General features: G+C 40.4%; 1 protein-coding gene across 7 annotated transcripts in view; it reads left to right on the plus strand.

Moving 5' to 3' along the window:
• COP1 (COP1 E3 ubiquitin ligase) overlaps positions 1-27,735 on the plus strand; it is a 130,625-nt gene that overhangs the window by 46,391 nt on the left and 56,499 nt on the right. For all 7 annotated transcript variants that reach the window (XR_013957312.1, XM_080622431.1, XM_080622432.1 and 4 more), the window contains 4 exons: positions 8,622-8,765; positions 17,310-17,418; positions 19,195-19,276; positions 25,676-25,792. Coding sequence is in view for 6 of the 7 variants with exons in the window: in XM_080622431.1 (XP_080478557.1) it covers positions 8,622-8,765; positions 17,310-17,418; positions 19,195-19,276; positions 25,676-25,792 (452 nt within the window). In the remaining variant the exon portion in view is untranslated. The remainder of the gene's footprint in view (positions 1-8,621; positions 8,766-17,309; positions 17,419-19,194; positions 19,277-25,675; positions 25,793-27,735) is intronic.

The following is a 27,735-nucleotide window of genomic DNA, read 5'->3' on the forward strand; positions in this document are numbered from 1 at the left end:
GCCAGGCAGCAGGACTGTCAGAGGTAGTTGCCCCAGGCTGTTCTTTGCTCCTCAAGACACGTCATCTGTGACATAGACACGTAGACAGTATTTATGAAAGTTGCAATGATTTGCAGTGTCTTTTGAATTGTCTAAAGATATTACTGTCCCCATCTGTCCCTCCCAGTGCTCTGCTGTGGGGTGTCTGCCAGAAGAGCCAGTGGCAGTGTCTGGCAAATTTGGAGGCTTGGGTTAATAAGGCAGCAGGTTGTGTACTGGGACACGGTGCTGGGTGGTGGTTTGTTCTGAGAAACGGGACCTCTGGCAACATGGTCATCTGGAGACAAATATCTTCAGCTGCTACAGCTAAATCATGTCAGAATCATGAATTGGAGCCTATGAATAGACTGTATTGTTTACAGTCCCAATATTGATGGAGATTTCCTGTGCTGAGCTCTTTCATGTGTACTTGTTCCCTTCTCTCTGTGGCTCTGTCAGCAGCTTCTGTGTTCAATTTTGAAGAAACAAAATCCTTGTTGGTGTAATAATAATGTGGAGGCTTGAAAACAAGCTTGCAAGCTTTTGAATGGCCTTATATTTAGAAGGCACTTCAGTATCTGTCACAACTGAGTTCCTGCCTATTTAATGGCATAATCCTGGTAAGATGGTACCACTGTGCAGACAACCTTGCAACTGAGTGTGAAGCAGTATTTGATCTCTCAAACCTGCTCCTTATACAGCTTGGGCAGAGGCTGCTGTGTTTCTTCCTGGCAATGTTTCCCAAGCTTGAATGCAGAAAGAAAGCAGCTGAGTATGTTTTGAGACTTAAAACATTTTCCACTGTAGCATTTTGTAATGTTGAGGCTGTGCTCCTGTTACTGTCAGAGCTGTTGTAACCTACTGCGTATCAGTGCAGCTGAGCAAAATGGCAGATCCTGGTTTAAAAATGTAGATAGGTTACCCAAAGTATTGTAGAGGGCAGGCTGATAAATTGGCTTGAATTTTAAATAGTGTAATAAGAAACATTCTGCATTTAACTGCTGGCATTTTTAGTTAATGTTTCCATACTCTAGCTTATTTTAAATAGTGTTTGTGGAAAAACTGAATCTAATCCTCATTAACTTGCGTGGTAGTTGTTTGCAGCAGCTTTGGCTCATTGTACTTCTGTGTATCTGGCATATAAACCCTGGGATTGCCATCATCTTTTCAGCATGCAGAAGAGCATCGCCTAGCAGTGAAGTGGCTTTTTATCAATATGCTTTATGTTCAGTTGCTTGCAAAATTCAGTAGTTCCCTATAGGTTTTCTCATCATTAGTGCTAATTAAACCAGGTTCCCCTGAATACAGGTATTGAAAAAAAACTTATACAGTAGAACAGGACGTCTCTAGCCTATAGTCTTACAGATAAAGCTAGAAGTCTGCTATGGCTTCCTAGGAGATTTTGGGTTGTAGTTAGAGAAGAATAGGTTCAGAGTCACTTTCATTTGCTTCCCTCAAAGTAGAGAGGATCCTGGCTCTGGAAGTTGAGCTATTGCAGGTAGCACAATTAATCTCATAGTGTAGTATATTCTCTCATTGGATTTAAAAAAAGACTGACTCTGTTTTATCTAGCAATGACAAAGCATGAAAGTAGCTCTGTTGGGTTTGATTTCAGAGCTGTGAGATGGATCTAAGCCCACCAAACCTCCTACATTCAGATTTAATATTCTCCTTTAAACAAGCTCTTTATGGAACAGGAGTATTGCTAAGCGGTCTGTTGGAACTGATGGCATTTCATTACACTTAAAAGGATTTTTGTAAGCATGAAGTGCACCTAGAACTAGGTCTAATGACATTACTTTGTCAACGTGGTACCTTTTTTATGCCTTTCTTTGAACAGAACAAAATAGAACTCCAGGCTACTGGGGCTGCAAGAAGGCTGCTGAAAGTGTGACTGCAGCATGACTGGTGCAATAATGTTTTCCTAAAGCAGCCCAGAGCTAAGGACTGTCCTCTGTGCAGTGCAGGCTTCAATGGACTGCTACAGTGCCCTTCCCTGCCTGTGTCCCAGCTGCGAAAGGGCTGAAGATAATCAACATGCAGAGCTGACTTTCTAGTGTCTTGTCTTTATGCTTCAAATAGAGGTTTGCTTAGGGGGAGCATATTCCCATCAAAAATTCGAAGCCTGGAGGAGGTGTGGTAGCAGGGGAGGGTACCATGCATTCAACAGCAGCTGGTGCTGCTGAGTGTGGAGCTGGAATAGCCAAAACAACTCCAAGGAATGGGATCAAACTGAAATAACTTGGGGTCCTCTGTCTCACAGTTTTCATTAGACTTCCATTAGACTTGAATCTGATATATTGAGGGGCCATAATTATAGTGGCCAAAGTAACTTTACCTTGATCAGAGGACAAATCTGGCAATTTTTCTGGTAATCTGGGGGTCACATTGAACCCAGATTAATATGGTTGTTAGGGATGAAGGTGTTCACTCTCTGGTAGAATGTACTTAAGGGGAGTTTTGTTTATACATTTTAATTTATACATATAGCAGTCTAGATAATTAAAGGGTTTTTCTTTAAGTGGTCCTTTTTGAGTAGAGATTGCTGTAACCCGCATGGGCTTATGGTATGCTGGTTTAGTTTATATTTTGGAAAACATTTTACAGCACCAGGGTTTGAAATGAGTAATAAATTCAACCAGTGCTGGTCTGTCCTTGTCCTTGTGGCACAGGTTAAGGACTTTGAAATAGCAGCAGTGACTTTCATTTAGGTGATGCTCTGGTGTAAAGATTAACTAATGCAACTGTTACTTTATTAAAAAAAGAACACAAAAAAAACCCACAAAAAAACCCAACCAAACAAACAAAAAACCCAAACAAAAAAAAACCCTCAAAGAAGACCCCAAACTTGTTCTGAAACTTCGTTTGTCTCTGTAGCCTTTGTTACTATATGTAACAACTTCTAGACTTTGAGCTGATAGAGCACAAAATCTGAGTGCTGTAATAGCAGCTTCGTATGCCTTGAGTATAGCTTTGTTTTTAAAAACTACAAATTAGTATGCTAGTGCATGCTTAGTGACACTAATTACTTTGCCTTAAAATACCAGTCTGCTGTAAAAACAGTCTCTCGGGTGTGTATTAACACCAATTTCTGTACTGACCCCAGGTGCTGAACAGCCTGCAGGGGTGGCCATGGTGTCAGATTGTAACCTAAATTTCTAATGTTTAAGTGCCTCAAGATGGGCATTGGGAATGGCTATAAGTCATGAGATTTGGGATTCTTAGAAGTGACAGGACATACTTCAGGAAGCAGGGAGTTGCAGTACAGAGTGAGAAAGACTTTAAGGAAATGTCTGTGAAGAGCAAAAGCTGCTGTTGTTGTCTCTCCTTCCTCTCACCAATTAAGTCCCCCAAAACAGAGAACAACGTATCCATGTTGCAATTAAATATGGGGCCACAGCAAGACAGGGGTCAGGGTTAGAGAAGCAGAAACAGCACCATATTAGGTAAAAGTAGAATTGAAAGTATGTCAGGGAGGAAAATACGTATATGTTTAGTCCCTTAAGAGGGACTGAGTCATCTACTTCATTGAAATGGCAACTCCTATGGTCACAGTTGTCATTACCAAGTCAGGGTTGAGGCATTTGTGATTATAGTAGCAATTATAGAGTGTGTATGGAAAGGGTAGAGGAGCAGTTGGTTGCAGACCTTTAATTGTAATTAGTGGTGCAGTTAGTTAATAAAGGCAAATGCAGTTAATTGCAACCACCTCCTTATCCTGATTTGGAAGAACAGATACAGCATGTACCCATTTTTCACAGAAGCTTGCTGGGCTAGATGCCCCTCCAGTCTAACCCTTAGAGTGCTTCAAACTGCAATGTCAAGTACAGTGTAAGATGTCTCAGGGGTTGGTTTGGAGGGCATCTGGCCCTGTGCTGTCCCTGCAGAAGACCACAGGGCATGCCAGCCTAGTCACTGCTTATGGTGTTGTCTTATTGAATCCCAATCAAATGATCCACAATCATTTCACTGGGCATACTAAAGGGTATATCAACACTTATTTTTGTCAATGTCTGGTATGGATCAGTTGTTCATGGATTATGGTTCTCATATTCACTCTGCCACCATTACATCTTGCAGGAATAAGTACTTGGAGTGTCTGTGTGGTTTTTTAAAGTGTAACTAAGAGTGAGGAAACTCTTGTCTGTCCCAAATCAATCTTGTGATGAGTGCTCCTAGTTCTAGTGTGAAGTGACTTACTGAACACCAGCAAGTGTCACCTTGTTCATAACCCTTACGCTAAGGCAGCTGCTTCATTACTTTAATCAATTTAGCTGCCCATCTGTATGTATTCACTAACTCCAGTATGTCCTCCTGGGATAGCGAACAACTGCATGCACCATCAGGATGCAGATGTAGCAAGGCTTTATACAGTGGCAGAACTGGTAAATGCTTGCTCTTTTCTCTTTCCCCACTGGTCTACCCTCAACACAAGCCAAGCTTCCAGACATGTTTCAGAAGCAATTTATTTTGTAATTCCGTTTGTTAACTTCGCAAAGCACTTGTAGCTCTAGGTTTTAGCGTTAAAATAAAGCAATTGATTTATAATCTCACAGATCAAGAATAAAGGTAATCAGCAGAGAAATCAGAATCCTTGAGAATGTGTTTACTTTCTAGCAGCTCTTAGTGGTATCTCCACAGAGCACTGGTCATTAACTTCTTGGGGGAAAAAAACCTCTCAGTGACTTGGGAATAGGAGATCTCTCTTCTGTTTTCCCTAGAACAAAATGATCAGTTCCTTTCAATTTTATTTTTATAAGTAAATTGTATTGCACATTTATAAATTCATTTTCAAATATTCAGGATATACTGTGTTCCCAAAAGATTCCTTATCAAAATTCAGCTAGTCTTTGGTCAGATATGTGGAGTTTAGAGGAGGACTGAGGTAGGTTTGTAAGTACATACAGCCAGCTGGTACTGCATCTGCCCTCTGGGATGCTGAAGACATTCATTGTCAGTCCCATTTTAAATCTACTTAAAAATAGTACTACAAAATCACATTGCTCTTTTTGTAGCAGGACACTAGAAACCATTGCACGCATATTTTGTGTTGCTTTGGTTCACTGGTGGCACTGTGCCTCTCCCCAGCTGGAGTGGATATTCTTGTCTAGCTCTCAACTCAATGGCCTTTTTCGACAAAAAAGGCTAAAGTATTTCCTATTACTTTATTGCATATTATTATTGTGCTTATGACTGTTTCACTTCAACTGTAGAAATGTATCACCTGCAAACCAGAATGTTGTTCTTAAGAGCTGGCCCTGTTGTGTCTTTTGGCAAAATAAAACTAAGTCTTCTTGTCAATTTACATCTAGATAAGCTTGTGTATAGGCAAGTGCTTATATTGACAGAAAAGATTTGGAGCAGTGGGTTACAGTAATACTGTTGAGATAGTTAAATGCAAACAAGCTTTCCTTAATACTAAACATATTTAGAAGACTTGTAGGAAAAAAAAACATGAAAATAAATGTTGCTATGGAGGTTGTCTGTTTGTCCTAATCGTGATCAGTCCATGGGGAAGCAGAGCTTTGCAAATATGAGGAATATTTTTATATGGTAAAGAATCCCCTGGATTAGCTACTTAGATTATTAATGTTTTAATTTGTGTATCTCCCACTGATTAGAAAATGAGAACACTTGTTGTGTCAGGACTGTACAGAGGTGATGGAAGCCAAGGTGCAAGTATGTGTTAAGCTTGCTGTGTTTTATTTGCCTGCCTTTCTCTCAGCCAGCAAACATCTGTACAGGTGGTGATTTGTTTTTGCATCTGTTTTTCTCTCTGCAGTGTCTTTGATGCTGTTCGAAGGTCACAGGACTGACTGTCAATTTCATTGGTTGATGCTTTTTATTAATTCTTTTAATGATGTGTTAACTTCTACAGACATACTGAAATACTCATTTGTTATGTCTACAGTGTGTCTCTATTAAAAAAGAAGAAAGAAACAAATCCACTAAAGCTAGAGAAGCAAACCCACCCTGGCTGAGAGAGGTTCTATTCTGTTCTAATAACTTGGCTTTTTACCAGACATTGTAATACATTATTTTTTTCCTTAGCAGAAGGCTAAGGGTATAAATTGAATTCAAGTAGATTAATCTCTGCCATCAGTTTAGTTGTGCTTTACCTGAATCCACAGGGCAGTGAGCAGAAGCAGAGAGAGTGGTTTAGTTAAGGTTGTGGTATAAGTAAATCTGTTGTATTGTTATACAGGCTTTCGATTATAAAATTCTTCCATAGAATAGGGTGAGCTAAGAAAAGACAGGTCTGAATGGTGCTTTGGTCATGTTTGTGTGAAAAGTGATTAGACTAGGGTAGATCTAGGGCAGAGGGGAGCAGTCTGGATGCTTAGATGACTTTTTTTCTTCCTCTCCTGTTTAAATAGATTGATAGTTGCTTGCTTTATTCCCCAGCTGAGAGCATGTTCCTTTTCTTTGCCTGTTGGAGTCCTGCGATTTCGCAGGTTTGACCCAACTAGCTCATTTTTCCTCTAGAAAGCAAGCAATTCTGAGTGGAACTGTCTCCTGCTACTACTTAGGAGTTTAGGTGCCTTAGTTAAAAGGCCAAGTTGCAGGCTGTTTCATTTAATTATTTTATACTGTCAGACTGCGTATCAACAATCCTTTCTTTCCATAGTTTAAAAATAACTTGATGATATCTTCTTTACAAGGACTTGAAAATTCTGCTGGCATTTAAATTTAGCTTAATTTGAAAGTGCCTTTGACTTCTCAGCTGTGTTAAGGGGTAGAAAACTCTAGTTGCTGTAGTTGTGGGGCAGCCTAAAGAGCCCCCTCTCATCTTGTAATTGGTGTAATGCTTTCTAATTGTAGAAAGGTACCTTAAATACCCCTGATCTTGGGATTTTTCAAGGTGTATAAGTTTTCTCTGCTGCCATTCAGAACTCATTGCCTAGGTCACAAATGCTCTGGCTTCTTGAGGTAGGGAGATCCCTTGTGATAGGGAGAACAGAAATTGAAATGAATTACTGAACGGAAGGATCTGAAAGAAGACCTTACAAAGATAGACGGATTGCTTAGCCAAGAGTCTTGAGGAGAGCTGGTTACTGATCATACGAACCCCCAAACCCTTTCTGGGGGAGTAGCAAGCTTGTCTTGGGGAGGCTGATCCTCCTGGAAGGAGGTAGGTATACGTGCACATTCACCCTGCCTTGCCTGCAATGACATGGGCTGCAGGCAGGCAGGAGCTCCTAGGGAAAACTGGTTTATTTTCCTGACTGCTGGATGTCTAATAGATTTCTTTCAAGCCCTTCCAAGCTGCAAAGGTAGCCATGACATTAGCTGTTTATAACCTGCTCTCTTTCTCTCAGATGTATTTCATGTACAACCTCAGGCTTTTCTCATTTGCAGCTTAACTTTGTTAGAAGGTGACTGCTTTTACTTTCAACTTCATTGATGTCTATTACAAACTTGCCCTGCAGTTCAAGAAAGAAGGCACCTCTGTTTCCATGAACAACCCAGAGTGGAAGTCATAGCGTGCATGGTTTTTACAGTACTGATTGTATATATTTCAACCCTCTGTTGTTACTCAGGGAATTTTGAAGGTTTTTTTCCCCCAAATACTGTTTTGTTCTGCATTAACACTTCAGAGTTCACTGAGCTGCTGTATATAGGAGCGAAAGGATGCAGCAACGTAACAGAAAAGAATGGGCAGTTATCCTATAGCATGTTGATCGTAGAACATACAGCTGAATGTTAAGTATGTTTCCAGGGTGAGCTGCCAGCTTTGACATGTGAGTACTGTGTAATGTAGATGGTATGGCTGAATAGGAAAACCTCTAGAGCATCTGAACAAAGATCCTGGCTGTGCAGGGAGAGTGTGCTACCACGAAAAGTCTGTTTCAGTGTCGTGGTTTAAGCCCCGGCTGTAAATTAGAACCACGCAGTCTACTTCCCCCCCACTCCCCAGAGGGATGGGGAGGAGAATCGAAAGAATGCAACTCCCACGGGTTGAGATAAAAACAGTCCAGTAACTAAGGTGTAACACAAATCACCACTGCTGCCACCAATAATAACAATGATAAGAGAAATAACAAGGGAAGAGAATACGATACCACCCGCCGGAAAAGAGAGCCCGACAGAAAAGAGGACGTGCCCTTCTGGGTAGCTCCCAGTTACATCCCCGGGCATGACGTGCTGTGGTATGGAATACCTCTTTGGCCAGTTTGGGTCAGGTGTCCTGTCCCCGCTTCCTCCCGGCCCCTCCTCCTCCCTGGCAGAGCATGAGACTCACAAAGTCCTTGGTCAGTCTAAACATCTGTGTTATCAGCTTTGTTCCCAGGCCAAAAGTCAAAAACACAGTGCTGCAACAGCTACTAAGAAGGAGAAAAACTGACTGCTGCTGCTGAACCCAGGACATTCAGTAAATGGAGATGTGGGTGTATTTGGAGGGATTAGAAAATGGTGCCTGAGAGCAAGAGTTCTATGCTGTTGGCCTGTGTGCCAGACCTGATCAGGGTGTTCTGAATGGGGTTATTTGCTGCAAATTGTGATTCTCAGCTCTGCTATACCGAAATGTTTAGGTGGTAAAATACGCTGCTGGTAAGTACATGCATTGTGTTACACAGTTCTCAACCTATGCTTTTGTTCCTCAGTATTGAGTTCGACCGAGACTGTGACTACTTTGCCATTGCTGGGGTGACAAAGAAGATTAAAGTCTATGAGTATGGTACAGTCATTCAGGATGCGGTGGATATTCACTACCCTGAGAATGAAATGACCTGTAATTCCAAAATCAGGTAGGCACTGACTTTGCATTTGAACTCAGAGGGCCTTTTCCACCTGCTTGTTTATGTGCAGTAAATGTTTTGCTTTCCTTATCCATTGTCAGAATGGGAGGGGAAGGGAGGAAGCAGGAGCCGATGGAGAGCTTGCTTTGAACTTGGTGGAATCAGGTGGCATAAACACTGTTAGTGGCATATGCTGGGCTTGCTCAAGGTAGTAGCAGGCCTGTATATCTGGAGGAGAAAGGGACATAGGGTAGTGAACTGCTTCTGTGTTCCTTGCAAATGCTGTTACATGCCTACTCAGTTAAAAGGAGGGTAAAAGCAGAGCAGTGGATATGCTCCAGGTAAAGTCTCTTGTCTCAGGGTAACTTTTGTGCCTGGTTCTTTATAATAACCACCAAGTCCTTCGTGCTCTCTTCATCAACCAGGCGCTTTCTGTTCTGCTGAGAGGCTGCTAGTCCCCAGAAAATGTGCCTCACTTGCACCTTCTGCCTATGAGTTTATGTCTACCCAAAGTACTGTTCTGCCGGATCTCATAATATCAAGCTTATGGGAAAAGACCTTGCTTGATTTCTGCTTCTGTGCCTCTGTCATTACTGTCAACCTATTTTTTCGTCTTTTTAGATTACTTAAACCAAAGAAATACAGATCACCATGTCAGAACATCAGTTGAAAGAATCTGCCTTTTAACATAACTTAAAAATCCTAGTTCAAAAGTTCTGTTAAAACTCAAAAGTAAATCAAGCCAATTCAGGATTATAATACAAGTATCCAGCATCTCTGTTGAACTACTTTTTTTTTATTTGTTACTCTGCATTTTAAAAATAGTAAAAATTTTAAAATAGTAAAGCACCCACAGAAGTGTAAGTAATAAATTTATGTAACAGTCCAGCTTCCATGAGAACAAAATGTTGTGCAACCAGATTAATAATGTTTGCAAGCCTACTTTGTAGCATAAAAGGCACGCTTCATTTTGTAGCTGACATGTTTCTTAAGATAGATCAGTCACTCCTGTATCAATCATGCTGATTATTTTTTGAATTGTGTAACACGATTTTATGAAGAAAAAGATGTAAATGCAGGTGACCCTTGGACTGATGAGAAGATGGATAAAAACAGTCTGAAAGGGATTTGTATGATAAGCTTACTGATTATGGAGTTTGTTTTTGCTGGATCTGTGAAATCTTCAGCATTTTTGCCTGTGTCATAGCAGAGTTCACACTATCCAGCTTCATTATTCTGAAGAGAAGAGCAAAATAAGAGAACAATCTAGCAGTCAGTTAATACCATCTGTCTTAATTAGAATGGGAAAGCAATGTGTTTAGTATTTCTTGGTCAGTCTGAAAACCTCCAAACCTGCTACTTCAAATTTGACAGCAATCTACACGGATGATCCTGCCAGGCATTAGGAAGTTGTTCTCCCTTCTCTTGGCAGCTGCTGGTGAGGAGAGCTGCGTTAGCACCTTCAGTGATGTTACTCTTGTCAGTTTTGTGCACCAGACAAGACAACTGCTTGCATTCAGGATTTCTACTCTTTCTCAGAAACTTCATGCATCTATACATTATATATGACGATGCTAAATGCATTGTCGTCTGATACTGTCTACCTCAGCAGAGGTGGACAGGGTCCTCCTCTTTCATTTCCTTGCCCTAGTTTCTTTCATTTCTCCGAAGGAATGCATATTCCTCTCCCTCCGCGCCCACTGGCACCTCCACATCATACAAACCTTCCTTTGTCATGCGGGTGCTTTTGGTTTTGACAAATCAAGTTAGCTGTCAGTCAGATGTATCCTTGCTATATCCATTAGCTGTGCTGCCAGTCACTGGTGCTGGGGCTCGCTGGCGCAGTGTTGAGCAGCATAATAACTTGCTATTCTGAAGTGGTGTAGCTTGAGGGAGAAGTTATATGAAGGCTGTAATTTCATTACAGAATATTGCAGTATGCTGAAAGTGTGACTGTATTATAATAAAAAATAAACACGTGGAGCCTGCTTTTTGTAAAAAGTTTTGGCTTAAAGCTGTTGAATTTAATTTGGGTGGAGGTGCAGCTTCTTCTGGAGGTTTACTCCACATGCTAGTGCCCTTTCTGATATCAAAATCAGACATATTTTTGCTGTGGCACATGGGTGGTACCTCTCTTCCCAGCAGAGATGTGTGGGTCTGTGTGCAGATGGGATCTGGTGACATGTCTCTTCTGATGAAATTGATCCTGGTTAACCTTGTTCAGAGTGATGATGCTGGAACATAAATCATTAGTGGTTATGTTGGTGCCTCAGCTTTTGGAGGAGCAGCAGCTCTGGGCTTTTACAAAAGCAGACAGGTGACAGCATTTGTGATGACTCTAAGCCAAAAGCAAGTCTGCTGGCCTAGAGCAGCTGCGGGAAGGGAAGCCCTTGCCTGGGACAGGACTGGCTCTAGCCCAGTTGTGCTCTGCCTCATGCCAGCTGGGCGCCTGCTGAAAGGTTGAGCTTCATGCCAGCAGTAATTGATTGTAGGCTTTTCTGGAGCAGAGCCCTGGTACCAGCTGTAGCTGAGTCTTTCTTCCTCTCCAACCCCCTTTTTTACACCCACCTGCTTCTTAAATACATTCTTTTTTTCATAATGTGCTGAGCTTTCTTATCCCTATATTTAAGAACGGGGAGAAAATCTGTGTGTGTTGGGTTTCTGGTAAATGTGCATTGCATCCCCTGGGAATGACAGTGGCGTAAGCTTCCAGGAAAAACACAGGATGACACATAAATCGTCATAAAAATCCCATTTACAGATTCATAGCTTCAGTACAAGAAACAAATCCTGGCATTGTGCAGTAGCTATAAACAGCACCCTGTGAGCTAATTGTGACTTGCTGTGTCCCTAGCTATGACAGACAATAATCTGTGGCTCCCCTATGCAGGAAAGGAGATGGGAAAGGACAAAAAGAGAATGAAGGGCTAGTACTGAGCCACAGCTCTTCTCTGGTGTATTTGAGAGGCAATTTTGTTGTTTTGCCATAGGCTGCAGGGGGAGAAAAATAAGGAGATCTAGCATTCAGGTGTAAGAAATCTGCTTTAGGCCTCATTAATTTACAATAGGTGATGTGTAAGTGTGGTTAGGTAAACACGCTTTTGAAATCCGTGTTTAGTATTCTGTGTGCTCACCACTGTGTGTTTGCAGCATCTGTACCTCAGTGATAGATGTTACCACAAGCCTCCAAAATCTGCTGCATCTGTTTAGTCAACTGCAGTGAAAGCAAAGCATCAGTAGGCTGGTTTTTAGGAGGCTGCTAGCATTTTGTTTTCATTTCTTTGGTGTCAATAAATTACATGTGTGAGTGCTCTATCCTGATAGCGGTTCATGGGCATATTGCTGTCAGTGTTCAAAATGGGGGTCAGTTCTCACTGTTAAGTTGAAATTAAGCTAAAACTTGTCATATGGTGTTTTGCCTCATAATGTCTTTACTATTTGGAGAGGTATGGACTCTTAATGCTGATAAACCTCACAAATAGTTGTGTCGGATGTCTGTATTTCCAATGCAGAAAACATTTGACACTAAACAGGTTATGAGGAAATATACCTTTAACTTTCATTAATTACAATTTTCAAAGTACCTGCTTCACTTTGCAACAAGATGAAGTTTTTCTTTAAAAGATTTTGTCTCTGAACCCTACTATAGCTTTTCTTCAGATTGATTAGAAAAAAGTTGTGGTTTTGGGGGGGGCTTTTTTTCCCCTAAAACATTCGTAATGGTAATGTAATTCTGTATGTCTCTGAAGTACTTAGTTAGCATTGTTATATTGATGCTCACTGCAGTAATAGATCACTTCCTTAAAAATATTTCAGTCCTGGAACTACTGGACATCAGTTAAATCATGGTAATAGACTGGATCTGAAGCGCTTGGCACATGGAAGCAGGTCAGACCGCAGCAGTTTGTGCCTTATTAAAAGCTTTAGCACATTTAACTCTCACTGCCAGAGGGGTGGTTGACACTGGGTAGCTTGATCCTGGATTTGAGACATTTCAGCTGTAAAAATACTGGCTCATGAAATAAACATCAGTGTGACTGACAACACTAAGTGAGCTGGCCCACTTGTGTCCCTGAAAATGAAGGGTGCACATGAATCTCTACAGGATTGGGATTTCCGTGTGTCCTGATCAGATGCCAAAGTTAGTGTTTCAGAGGTCAGAGAGTAGCTTTCAACTGAAGTTTCTTCAGGCTAATGTCCTAGGTAGAAAAGCTATAACAGCTTTTAAGGCAAGATAGGAGTGTAACTATTGCTCTGTTTCTGGATTAAAGAACAAAGCAAAAACTGTGAAAAAAAAATACAGCTACTAGTTTTTAAAATAAAAGATGGCCTCATACAGCTCCTTTTAATCCAGTGTTGGATTATACATTATCTCAGCCTTAGATAGCTATTTTTTGATGTCATATTTCATAGCCCCCACATTTCAGTTTCTCACTGGATGTGGCTGCAGGCCATCTAAAGGTTGTCTACATAAGGTTATTTTTATTAAATTCTGGGGGTTCAATGCTTAACCTGTTTGAGGACTGTGTAAGCTTCACTTTTGGTCCTGCTCACCTTTGCACTTTCCTTTTCCCTTCTCCAGCTTGCTCCCCCATGCAATTTTTGAGTCTGCTACTCAATTTGTTATTCATGATAACATCTCAAGAGAACCCAAAAATGTAGAGGTCTTTGAAATTTCAACATTTCAAAGTGGCCTATGTTGGACAAGTAGAAAGATCATTGCTTCCCTTTGAGGAGAGCATAGTAGTAGCTTCTCAGCAGTTTGTAGGCCCCAGTAAGCCACATGTCTCGCCTCCAGGGCAGCCTCTTTCAGGCCTGTATCATCACAGATGTCAGAGAATGCAGTCAAAGGACAGCTTGGTAAAAAGTGTTCTTTACCTGGAGAGGGAGCTCCCCTTCACCTGATCGAACCCTGAATTGTACTCTACAAAGGCTACTTCTGATAACTTAACTTTGAAGAAGCTCCAATATTGCAATGTCAAGGAGAAAACTCTAGTTTCAGACTTTGTAAAAAGTGTTGGGTGTTCATGAGGGGAGAATTAAGGCAGAGAGCTGGAACAGTCTTGGTTTTGTCTTAAGATCCTTTAATCATATTCCTTAAAAATGAAAGACTTATGGTGTGTGTGACTTAAAAGGTGTTAATTGAACCACTTAGTGGCTGCAAGTCCCTAAACATTTTTCACCTTTTAGTTGCTGTTTTCCCTTTTCAGTCTATCTACAAATGCTTTCCAAGTGAGTGTTAACCCCTTGTTAACAGAATCAGACTTCAGTGAGACAGAATGCTTAATTTGGTCTTTTCTGTGCCAGACCTAATGGGCATGCTTTTGGGCACAGAAACTCTTAATTTTTCTCCATCTATATTGACTGAGATGATACCTCTCCCTGCAAACCTGATGCTTCTTATATCCTTATATCTGTCACATCTCAAACACAACTGTTCAACTGTCCTTCATATTTTTCTACCTACTCACTAATTCCTAACTTTAATCATCTGAGGTGATTTCTTTTTTTCCAAGCTATAGTTACATGATTATTCTTTTCATAGTTCAGTTGACAACACCCAGCTCTCTTTGCTGGTCAGCTGTGGACCTCATGCTCCTCTAGCATAGAGCATCTATCCTCTAACCAGCCAAGATGGCACCAGCATGTCTACCTTTCTCTAGGACCTCTCCTCCTACTGACAATGCCTGACATGCTCTCAAAGCCATCCAGATAGAAAAACACCTTCTCTAAGATTAAGCCCTAAGCTGTATTCTTTCTGGTTTTGTGTGACTGCTGAACTTAGAATCATAGAATAGAATCATAGGATAGTTAGGGTTGGAAAGGACCTTAAGATCATCTAGTTCCAACCCCCCTGCCATGGGCAGGGACACCTCACGCTAAACCATGTCACCCAAGGCTCTGTCCAACTTCGCCTTGAACACTGCCAGGGATGGAGCATTCACAGCTTCCCTGGGCAACCAATTCCAGTGCCCCACCACCCTCATAGTAAAGAACTTCCTCCTTATATCCAATCTGCACTTCCCCTGTTTAAGTGTGAACCTGTTACCCCTTGTGCTATCACTACAGTCCCTAATGAAGAGTCCCTTCCCAGCATATCCTTATAGGCCCCCTAAAGGCTAACTTAGGCTACTGTATGTTTTCCTCCCCTTAAGCTTCTTTCAAGAAGCCCTGACTTGAGCAGAGATAAGATAGTAGAGGAAACAGGTTTGAAGCCATAAATGTGTAGTGCAGTGTCTACCCATCTGCCATTAATTGGAGACTGCTTCCACCCCAGAGCCTTACTGTGTTGTAGCTGTAGGGATCTCAGCCGTTTTTGTGGTCAGTGACTGACTGCTCTGCCTGGAAACACGTCTCCAGATGTCAGATATTGTTATCTCTGGACTGCTACAACCTTCACCTCATGGTCTTGGTGGGCAATGCCTGACAGCTGCATTTGATCCTCAAGGAGGAGCCACTTCAGCATCTCTGAGTGATGCTTCTGGTAAATTACAGACTGTCAAGACCTCCCTTTCTGTGTGGGTACCTATTGGTAGCAGAGCTGGCATAATGATAGCTCCTTGATAGCTTTTTCAACAGTCCTTGTACGTACAATGTCTGAGGATACTAACATTTTCTAATTAATGATTTATCATGGAAGAGGTGGAACTAGGGAAAACATGGCCTGAGCTTCACCACCTTGACCATCTTCTTAGCAGCTGGTGGTTAAAAGCAGTGACTTATTTGGGTAAATAAAACTTCTAAATTTCTGAATCCAAAGTTTTAAAACCAAGTGATGCTGTTATAAGAAGGAAATGTACATGTGTGTGAACAGACCATAGGTAGATAGAGGTGCACACAAGGAGAAGTAGTTCCCAAAAAAGCTTCCAGTGGTCCACTGGAGAAGGTGTGTCCTGAAGGTTTTCTCCAAGCATCATGCATTAGTGTGAGAGGCTTGCAGAAAGTCACTGCTGTTGGACAACTTCATCTTGGTTCTGTAAGTTACAATTAACTTGTGCAGACACGCAAAGTTAGAGTTGGAAATGTTTTGGATCACTTGGTGAAGTTTCCTGCTGATGCAAGCACCAATACCATGTTACTCCTTCCTTGTATTTCTGCAAATTTGTCTTAAAAGATGAGTTTCTTGCCTCCTGTTGTTTAGCTACACTGGAACCTCAGATAAGCTTGTTGATTCTCTGCAGCTAAATAGTGGTGAGCCAATACTAAGTGATTGGTATGAATAGTCCCTCTGTAGTTATAAAAGTCACACCACAATAGGTTGTTCGACTGTAATTAGGAGTAGAACACCAGTGCTACTTGCTGTTATTTAATTGAAAGATAAGTGTTTATATTTAACTCATCTTAAAAGAATTTTTCCTCTTCTGTCTGTAAATTCGTAAGGAAAACAGGATGCGAGTGTATAGTGGAACCAAGAATTTGCCAAGGTATAATACTCTTAAGTCAGTATCCATGTACCTACATCATCTTTCAATGTGTAGCTGCACAGATCAAAACTGCCCTAAGGAGTTACACAACCATGGGCTTCTAAGCTTGTATTGTTGGTTAAAACTTGGCCCCAAGGCTACCATAATCTAATTAACTGTGTCAGAGCTGTTTGAGGACCTTCATGAATTGGATCTGTCAGTTTAGCTTCCACTGCATGCATCCCAGTTGATACCAACTGACCTGTTTCTCTGCCAGATGGTCCAAAAATTGGTGAACAAGTATTACAAATTTTCTTACCTCTGTCACATTTTTTGGGAGTCAGAGTGGAGGCATAGTGCCAGAATGCTACAAATGTGACTTGGCAATGTTGCTGCTCTTGTTTTGTCTGCTGATGGCTAGAGTTTGTCAATGGAACTGTAATTGAGTTTTGCACAGCCACTTAATTCAGTTTAAAATATAAACCTGTGTGATACATTTTGCAGTTCTCAATCAGAAATGGCTTCTAAACTGCCCATAGTAAACAAACTACTGTTTCCTCCTGGATAGGAAGTGGGGTGTTTTCTTCCAGCTTTCTGTAAATGCACGAAGTTTCTCAGCAGTCAAACTTTGATTTGCACATAAGTTCATGTATAGAACACAACATGCCAGAGGAGAGATTGATCTAGCATTTATGCAGCTGTGTGTCTTACAAATATAGCTCCTGTTAGGTAAGTAGCTATCTTTATGGTAGTAATAATAATTGTAGCTATTGGCAGGAGGCTAAGAAGTCAAACCCTGAGCTCTCCATGAGAATTTGTGTGCAACTCAAATAGCAAATAATTGCACTTTTAGAAATTAATTCATTAAAAATAAAAATCATCCCAAAGCCTAGCAGTTCATTTGGAGGGAGGGAGGAAATGTCACTTAAGCAAATAAGCTTAAGCTTTTCTTTTAGTTTGTAGAGGAAGGAGTATTCATTATATTTCTGATGGATTTTGCATTGTCCTTTCCTAAGTGTTTCAGTGGTGTGGCTTGATCAAATGCTGCATGCTTTGTGGGTGCTAATTGTCTGATGCATTGCAAAAGTGATTTTTGTGTTGGCAGGTGTTATTTAAGGTAAGACTGACTGGGGCTCTTTTTCTTTTTAAGCTGTATCAGCTGGAGTAGTTATCACAAAAACCTGCTAGCCAGCAGTGACTATGAAGGCACCGTCATCCTTTGGGATGGATTCACAGGACAAAGGTCCAAGGTCTACCAGGTAACATGCAGTCATTGAGCAACACTTTCCCACACCATGAACCATGTCAGGGGAGCAGTATTTAGTCTGATGTTCTGCTTCTAGTCCAGCAATAGGCTTTTCCACTGTGTGAAATGGATGCTCCTCCTGTTTGGTAAATGTGTTTAAACCACACAGCTTTATTGAGCTGTAGTCTTCTGAGGGAAGCAGCTATATCTTATCACTGTCATGAAGCAGTTGACGTTTTCTTGCTGCTGGTTTCGAGCAAGGAATCTGCACAGGGAGAAATTAGATTCTGGAAGTTGTTTGTCTCTCCTTTCTTTAGGAACTTCTGTCTCTCCATACCTGTTCAATTCCAGTCTTTGTCAAAAGCTTTTTGTAAAACCCTGCAGTGATTGCTGCTGCAGATGCTCGTAAAATAGAAGACCAAAATGCAGATTTAAGTGATGAGGCTGGGAGAACGGAGGAGTAGGCAGAACCCTTCCTGATACAGTCCTGTGCTCAGCAGAGCAGGGTATGCATGCAAGTGGGCGGAACCCAACAGTGAGACCTCTTTCAGGAGAGGTTTCTGGCATTTTGTCTATTCATGCAGTTTGAACATTGTGTTTCTATATATTGGATTCTGAGAGCCTTGTGATCAGAATAAGGAGGTTGGAAGAGAGGTTGCTCCATTTGAGAAGGGGCTGGAAGTGCTGCAGGCTATTGTATAGGTATCATAGCGCATTGCAACTGGTCAGTGATAATGAATGAACTGCAGACTGGCCTTCAGTTCTCATTTCTTGACAGTTCAACATAAGTTTTAATACCTATTAAAGCTTTTGTTTACCTTTTCATTGTGTTGTGGCAATTTTATAATACTTGGTTTTGTTAATCCTTTGTATATCTCAATTAAAAACAAATTATACTGGATAAAAATCTCACCAGTTTTCGCTTCAAATATATTTAGCGTTTTTTTGAGGCTGAATAATGAACCTGGAGAGGAGCAGCTGTTGCTTATCTTTTAACAAACTAATTTTGCTTCCTATTGGATTACCTGATTTTTTTTATTTGGATTTGCATAGAAGCATGCATACTGACATCTGCTTCACTTGTGTTAGAAATCTGTTAGTGACTTTGTCCTGGCCGGCTTTTCATGTCATCATCTTGCAAGCCGGTGTGAAGATTTTAAACAAAGGGTTTTACTGAATTCTGGGTTTTGTTCTATTGCTTCCATGTGGGATGTGCCAGCAGAGCAAATACAGCTATCTGTATGTTGGGAAAGAGTGTGCAATCTTGTAAGACATTTGAGTGGAAAAATATAGGATTATACACCAGAAGTTTTGTTTAATAACTCAACAGGGAAGTGAGGATTTCCTGGACTTTCAAACAGGAGGTGTTTGAAATGGCTTTGAATGGGCATCTTACCAGTATTGGGAGATACCACTGTGATCTACTAGAATAAGCAACAGCACACAGTGGAATCTGAGCAAGTCAAACTCTAGTGCAAAAGCAAGTCTTTAACATATGTTTCCTGAAATATTCTTTCAAGGAAAAGGAGGGAAAAAAAAATAAACCCACCAAAAACAGTTTTAAGATTGCTACTCTACTATTCTGCTTTCATTGCACATCTGTCATGCTACAAGCATTGGCCTGATTGGGAGAAAAGATAGTTTTTGAGAAACTGCTAAACACAGTAAGCTTCTCTGTCCAGGGCTCTGTTGACAGTTTATAGCAAACAGCATGTGTCTTTTCTTTTACTATTTTATCAGATTAATACAGCTCACTACATTGCAATATTTTTCTTTTTTCTCTAAACAGGAGCATGAGAAAAGGTGCTGGAGTGTTGACTTTAACTTGATGGACCCAAAGCTATTGGCTTCAGGCTCTGATGATGCCAAAGGTAGTATTCTTTTCAGTCTCTATGCAGAAGGCTTGCGCTCTGTCTATACCCTTTGAGGAACAAATATGGGATATTTAAAGTAGTTGATTCCTCAGATGCCTTTAATATTGTAGTTGAGGTGGCAGTGTGTCAAGATATTATTGGACTTTTCAGATTTTGGAGGAGGAGAGGCTTTGCTTGAATTAAGATCTCTTGGTGTTCACATTTTTGGGATAGTATGCTCTCTAGCTAGCATTTTCTGAGATAATAAACAGCAAAATGTGTTTCACATTAGTTAAACTTGTTGAGTTAAAGCCTCAGGGCCTTTCAAAAGAGCATGTATTTATATTTCAGAAGAGAGGCTGTCAGTAAAAAGGCAGAAGTTAAAAATGCATGCTGCTGTTTTTAACTGTATCTCTGAATGTTAAAGACTTTGCAACAAGAAGCTTCCTGCTTTCACGTTGCAGGGTGTGTTTCTTGGAGCTTAACACGGTTGGATGGTGGACTGAATGGGAGCACTAATTGCAGCTCTCAGCTTTCAGTGCTGCAGGATCTGTTTGACAAAGGCCTTTTGCAGAACCCTTAACACAATCTCTTCCTAACATACTGGTAGAAAAATATTCCTCTTCTAAGAAGAAATAGGAAACTTCTAAAGAAAATGATAGCATTGAGCTATATGTAGTATTCTTCATCCCTAATGAACAAGATTTTATCTGTAATATATTTACAGTATCAATTGAGAGTTACTAAGCAGCAAGAGCTTTAGAGTTCATTTCATAGTCTGTGAGGATCCACTCTCCAACATGGGCTGATCCAGCTCTGGACAGAGCTCTTCGTGATTTGCTTTGAAATGATAAATTAATTTTTCATAAGAGTTAAACGTTGCAAGCTGCTGCCACCCCTAAAATGCTTTTAAATGCTGTTTCAAAAGAAAGTTGTATTAGTGTTCCTGTGTTGCGTTTGGCAGTCTTAATATAGCTTGCAATTCCATTTACAAAATGCGGCTTTAAAGATTATTTTATGTTTAAGGTGGGTTTTAAATGCTTTTGATACACTTGCCCCCTTTTTTGGTGGAAGTCAAGAGTGTTTTCCGAGCGCTTAAATGCAGCAGGAATGAACATTCACCTTGTAAATTATCAGCCTCTTCATCAGGTTGCTCCTCACTCATGCTATGCATTTGCAAAAGCTTATCAGCCAGGTAGGCATGCATTTATTAGCATGTTAAGAAGTTGTCCAGTTCTGCAAAACCAGCTGCAAGCAGAGCTCCTCTCTGCAGTTGAACAGCTCACTTCTTCTGTAATAGTCTCTAAAAATGAAATCTTTATTTAGAAATTATTGTAATGAAGTCTACAGATTGACATAACTTGCCTTTAATTCACAGAGGTGTTATGAAGGTGTATTGGGGTTTTCAGTGAGTAAAACTGGGCTGGAACAGTTTATCCTTTACTTCTACCATGACTTGTCTGTGATTTGCATGTGTAACAAGCCGTTTAGAGACAGATGTAGTTCTGTGTGGAAATGTTTGAAATAAGCACAGGTTTTAGAAGTCTTCAAGGTACAGAGCAATAGTATCAAATGTCCAAATTAATGTTATAGGGTCCACCTTCCACTTCAGTGATCACATTGAAATGATTAAATGAGAGGAAAAGGTAACACCAATGACATCTCCTTTTTTATTCCTGTTTGTATAAGGCCACGCTCTGCTTTCTAATAAGAAATCTCAATGCTAATAGATACTGGTGTGACCAGGATAATTGGAGCTTATCTTGCTGCACTTCCCCAGAAAAGCAGGACTGTAACGCTTTCCTGTCAAGTGATCAGGACAAGCCAGCAAAAAATGACAGCTTTGCCAGTTCTTCCTGCTTGCCTGTCGCTCCTCAGTCTTTTCAGGTTGGAAACTAATTTTTAGAGCCCTTGGTAAGCTTGGTAGAGATGTATTGGGGAAGGAGTTTTTAGACAAAAAATCCTGTGCTTCAGAGCTGTCTCTGCCAGGGCTCAGGCACAGAAAGGGGGTGCTGACAAAGTGCTGTTAGGGATAAAATTCATTGTCCTTGTTGTTAGAGGAAGATAATCCAGCATCCTTATTTGTGGAAGATCTTTCTACTTGAATAGCAGATAATGACAGCATAAAAGTATTACTGTATTTGAAGTAACTGTGTGTATGAAAACCTCGCTTTTATCTATTGTCATGCCCTTCCTTTTTAAAGGGGAGAAAGTAAATGTGCATGTCTATAGAGATCCAAAGGTGTACCCTGACTAGGCAGCAGTGAGCAAAATTAGTGTTTACTTGTGCTACAAGCAGCTTGGGGAAATGACACAGTCTTAATTTCAATTTTTATGCACACAATTATGGCAGGAGCTATGATCTCATGTAAGTAGGAAAAGGTGAATTTCTGCTGTTGGAGGAGAAAAGGTTATTTAATTTTGTGAAAGCAAAATAATGCTGTCAAAGTGCCAGGATAGGTCTTGAGCTAGTGCACTTAGCTAATGACTTACAGCTGCCTGTTTTAAATTGGGAGTGTAGTTTAATGGACATCGTAGAGTTGGCAGATAAGATAGAGTAAAATATTTTGTGATATATTTTGCCATGTGGGTAGAATTTAAGTCTCTGCTGAGGTGGAGACCTGTTTTAGACTGATCAAGTATTTGTTCTCTGCTCTGGGGTTTGTTTTTGAACCTTGAGGAGTTACCAGCAGTACTGACAAATTCAACTGAAGTGAGAGTCTTGGGTTTAGGTCCTTTCTGTAAGCTGTAATCCCTTCACTATTCTGGCTCAAAACCGAAAGGTGGAGCAGAACAGGAGCACCTGAGAGCTCTGAGCTGTAGCAGGAGATTACTTTTCATTGTCTCATGGCAAGGAGGAATGCAAGCGTATGATTCATTACATCTAAGGAAAGTAATTTCCATGCTGCCTTGGTAAGTGAGACCATTGGTACCAGTCCTACACCTAATTTTTTTCTAGCCCTCCTGAATTTGGAGGGGCAACACAGATTTGCAGAGTTGGCTTCATAAAAGAAAAAAAAGCATATAGAGGGTGCCAGCCTGAGAACTCCTGATCAGAGTTTGCTCCTCAGCTTTGTTGAGGACTTCCAGAGAATTGTTTGGGGCTTCATTTTCAGTAAAAGTTTGCTTCTTCAGCTTCTGCTGACTAACTAGAGGTACAAGTGTTTATTGATCTTAAAATATGATGTTGAACTTTCAGTTTGATCATTTTCCTGGCTAAAAGAAGTTCAACCTTCCTAGAGAATTGTGGGATTGTTGAATTCAACTGAGAATACTTTGAAAGGTCAATGTGATGTTGGGAGTTAAGATACCAACCAAAATACCTGTCTCTCTGTGTCTTATGCCAGGAGAAGTATCCTGTGATCATTACCAATTCAGAAGCTTCCTCCTTTCCTAGGGATTCCCCTAATCTGTGCAAATGAGTTTTCTGGTAGCAGTATCCTATTCCTGGTTTGTAGCTTTTCTGGAGTAATAGCAAGCTTTCCATCACATGAGCAGATAAGAATTGCAAGAGTGACAGGCTGGGTGAAGTATCTTTACTATCAGTGTACCCATTCTGTATGTTGACACATTCAGCTATTGCAGTACTCTTCTAGTCAGTGTTTAGACAGAGAAAATTAATTTATAAACTTACACATTTGGTGCAAGTTCCAACCAAATTTAAAATACCTTGAAAAGAACATTTTAAACTAAAAAAGCTGTTCTGGAGACATCTTACTACTTTGTTGAGGAGGAGACATTGGGCCACATAGAGATATTTCTCTTGGCAGCTGCAAAACTAGGAAGCATGTTTTGAAAACATGTGTTTCAGAAATAGTCGATCTCGGATGGTTGCTTATCTCATCAACAGAATTCTAGGTGTTATCAAGACATCTGTACCTTGTATAATTACTGCCTTCACCTCAGCGGAATTGCTGAAAGCTGCAGCAAATAAACTCTATTCATATAAATTATGCTTTATTAACCTGTCAGTTCTTCTTAAAAAATAATGGGCATTTCCAGGTAAAACTTGACATGTTTCATTATGTGTTATGTCACATGTATCCTTTTATATGTACTGACTAAGATATAATTGGAGCCCAGCATATCCCATAGCAGTTAGATCACAGAAATTGCAGACTCTAATCTGTGTCTGTCAGTTGTAATGAATATTATGATGGCTTTGAACACACAGGTTCACTCATCACCAGATTAAATGGCTCAGTTTATGACCTGAAAACCTGAATGAAAAAAGGAGCTAAGTTGAAACTGAGCCCTTAATGAACTTCTACTACAAAACTGAGACCAGATGGCCATTTGGTAGAGATGGTGTCAAGGAGAGACTTAGTTGCTTTAGATGCAACTTTAAATATTGATACCTGTTTGGAAGGCTTCAAGACAAGCCTGTGTGGTTTTATTACTAGATTTGGGCAGATCATTGCTCTGAAATCATGTTATCTCCTCGCATGCCTCAAGTTGAAGCAGTGTTGTCTGCCAACATTGTCCTCTTGTAATTGTGGTATTTGATTCCTTATACCATCTCATCCATAAACTTGATGTCCTCTACTGTCACTGCAGCTTATACTGTACATCTCCTGGTGTCTATTCATTAAAGCACAATGCTAATGTTTTATTGTTTTGCAAAATTGTCTTTCCTGGCTTCATTCCATTCCCTCCCCCAGAGCACAGAACATGATGGAGGAGGTATATCATCCAGTCTTGCTTGGGAGAAGGGATCATCCTAAGCCATGCTTGCAAAGCTGTTAGTTTCATTTAGAAATGTAGCTAGATATTTAGGATGAACATTACAGCTCTGGTAAATGAGAATGGACTTATTTCTGAAAATCAGCAACAGGGTGGGTTCTGTTTTCATTGAATTTTACATACTTGTATGCATCAGTGTTTGTATTGCTGGTGTGTTTGTATGTGTTGCTTTATAATGACTCCAGGCAGCTGTGAAATACCCACACAGTACAGTACTTAAAATGATTACTTGGTGTGTTCTGAGTAGCCATGCCTCTCCTTCATCCTTCAAGCAGTTCTCCTAGAAATGGTCAGAAATAGCACAATCGTGTTGCTTTTCATTGCTTGCCATGCTGTTCTAATACACCTACTTCATAACAAACATGTCAGTGTTTCCTTCAGCATCTAAAACATCCTTGGGTAATCCATGTGGAAATCTTGTTTCTCCTTCAAAGCCCCTCGTGTATCAAGCACAGTGAATAGCAAGATTCCTGTTCTTCTGCCACTTGCTTACTTCACTTTCAAAGTGAGCTTTCTGTAAGAAGACAGCAGAGGGCCCATTGGCTGCAGATCTGAAGAAGCCCAGGCAGCTCAGGGGGAGCTGTTAGGGGATTAGCCTTCGTGTAGCCCTTGTATGTTTGAACATTGGCTTCAGCTTGCTCTGCTTCCTGCCTCAGCATGCTGATCATGATACTCAAGTGCAGCACAACCCACTCATGAAGAAAAGAGGGAAAGGAGGATATTTAAGGCTTATTTCCTGCTATGTAGGCTTCAATGGGGCTTGATGCCAATGTGCTGCCCCTTCATCTGAACCGAGGACAAAGTGCTTCATCTCTAGCTTATAATAGTAAGATTGGCTATGTAGGGAGCACTAGCACTCTTCATCTTAAGGTTAAATGGTATTTTAAGTGTTTGTGGAGGGTGGGGAAGGCTGTATTTTGAAAAGACACTGTTTTCTGTTGATTGTCCTGTAAAGTGGAGAAGTGACTGCTTGGGGTAAGAGTTCATTCTGTACCATGTAGTTTAATCAGTGTTCACACTATAGTCTTGTGGAACAGTAGAGTTCTTTTACCAAGGGAATATAGCATCATAGGAAGCCAGCATACTAATTTATTTCTGATCTGTGCCAGTTTCTTGAGAATAAAGCAAATTGTTCTCATTCACTGTGCTCAAGCATACGATTAGATATATTTATTCTGTGCAAAGCAGTTCTGCCATGGAGCATGGAGTTCTTGCATCCCAGTGAAGTGACAAGGAACAAGAAAGGATGTAAGCCTTCCTGTTCTTGGTTATGTGAATTTGTACTCCAATAACCTTAAGCCCTGAGACTATAACACCTGGTTAGTCACCTGCTCTGATGTTTTTAGCAATGCAGGATGGGGACTTTTGGCATCTTGTGTGTGTATGGAGGTAGGCAGAGTATTTCTAGTGGAACTTGAGAACGTTCTCAAATTTACCAACCACTGGTGACAACTAACCCTTTATTATCACTAACATCTTGGCAACTGAGGCTTTCCAAAATCTTATTTATAAAATAACTAGATTTTATGCCTTTCAGATGAGGTTGATTTTTTTAATTTTTATTTTATTTTTATTTTATTTGGTTGGTTGGTGGGGGGATTTTGAGGGGGGGTGTTGGTTTTGTGTGTGAGTGTGTGTCTGTGTTTACTCATTTCTCTTTTTCTGTTTCTCTAGTGAAGCTGTGGTCTACCAACTTGGACAACTCGGTAGCAAGCATTGAGGCCAAGGCTAACGTGTGTTGTGTCAAATTCAGCCCCTCTTCTAGGTATCACCTAGCTTTTGGCTGTGCAGGTAGGTAAAGGGGTTTTGGGCAAGGAGATACTGTTTCTTTCTTCCTTTTTTATTACCCCTAAAGATGTGAGGTTGGCTGCGGTGCCCAAGACTGAGATGTCTTTGCAGTTGAAATACCACTAAGACTTTTCAAGTGTGCAGTCACCCAGAAGACATTGTGATACCCAAGTGTCAACGTTGTTCCTGACTTTAATTTGGGTGCCTCTGTCAGAGATAAAAGCTTACAAAAGCAAGTTGCCTTGTGTGTTTATTGAGATCTCTCAGGCACCCAGGCAGAGTTCAGCTTTGAGAGTCTTATAACAAAGTTAATGTGGTAACATCGTGATAGTTGTTCTTTCTGATTTATAGCATTGCTCTATAAATATGACACAGCCATACTGGGAATTTTAACTGGTTTTACCTAAGGCATGCTGTAGGACAGTGGCAGTGTGTGTTTTTTGTGGCTGTAACTACAATTCCTGTGAGTGGGCTCATGTTTTCCTGGGCTGGGCAAAGATCTCTGTTAATGTTTGTTTTTTTGGTTTTGTTTTTTTGCTTGTTTGAAGTAGTCAATGGGGATGCATGATAAGCCCTTTATTCACTTAGATTAAATAATTCTTGGTGATAATACAAAGATTTGAGAGCAGAGTGGGTGTCGCTTTGGAGGTAACAGCATCATGCTATGCATGCAGCAACTGAAACTCAGAAGTACCTATAAATGTTTAACCAACCCCGCATTTTCTTTGTCCTCAGGGAGTTTTAATGCAGTTGTAACTAGATGTTCTGACATTTGCTACCTCTGGATTTCAGGAGTTACACTGATTGTTCTTGCAACCACTGGTTTGCTGTTTCATTTAGGTGTTCCCATTTCCAGGCTGGTTCTGCTTTGATTGTGGCTCTTAGGGGGGAAAAAAATTAAAAAAATATGCATTTTGATACACTGCAAAGAATGGATTCAAGTTGGAGTGTAAAGTATTGACTTGCTTGACAGGCATTTCACTGAAGTTTAGTGAATTATGTGCAAGAATAGAACTGAATTACAATACCTACTAGCAGCATTTGAATGAATGAGACTGTGAAAGGCTCTAGGGAAAGATGAGAGCACCAGCTCCAAATGGATCAGCTACTGATTATTTTAATATGTAAAAGCACCACAAACCAGAATTCTTAAATAAATACAAAGACTTCCAGAGCCTTAGGGCACATGGGATGTAAGCAGATAAGAGTGTCTCTATCCCCATACTCATGTCTAACAAACCATGATGGGCTTGTCTTTAACAGGTGTGTTTGGGAAAGAAGTATTAGCAAGCACTAGGAGTTACAGGAAGGTTTTAAATGACTATATGTGCATTTTTATGATTTAGAGAATGCTGAAGGGTAAAATGGTATTTGTATTGGGGAAGAAAGCATATGAGGGAGAGAAGATAAAACTTTAAAAGCGTTTACATGTGCCTTGACGCTTGGTAATAGAGTCTCTAAATAATAATTAAAATGGATATTTAACTGTGATTGCCAAAACAATTACATGGAGTAACTGAACTGATGGAAATGACTTCCCACAAAGGAGTTCTAATTGATCTTTTAGCCATAAATACATGGGATAAAATGGCATATGAAATTAAAAGAAATACTGGAGTCTTGAAAGATGTAATTTCTTTGCTCTGACTTTTTTTTAGGAGTTCAGTAATGAGTTAGTGACCATTTTCGTAGTCCATACAGTAAGCTAGTTCTGTTTAACGTGTTATGATGAAGACAAAGGTTTTTCTCCTCCATCACTTTCAGGTAATCTTGTTTAATCTATGGAAAAAGAGATTACATTTTCAGCAGCATGACTTGTCATACGGGCTATAAAATTAATAAAGGAAGAGTCAAAGCTGAGTCAGAGGCAGATTGGACACACGGGCTTGGCCATTCCTGTTTGCCCCTCAGTAGGAATAAAAGAGCTATGCAAAACACTAAACACA

This window comes from Psittacula echo (genome assembly GCF_963264785.1).
Source record: "Psittacula echo genome assembly, chromosome: 7".
In the NCBI taxonomy this organism is placed as follows: Eukaryota; Metazoa; Chordata; class Aves; order Psittaciformes; family Psittacidae; genus Psittacula; species Psittacula echo.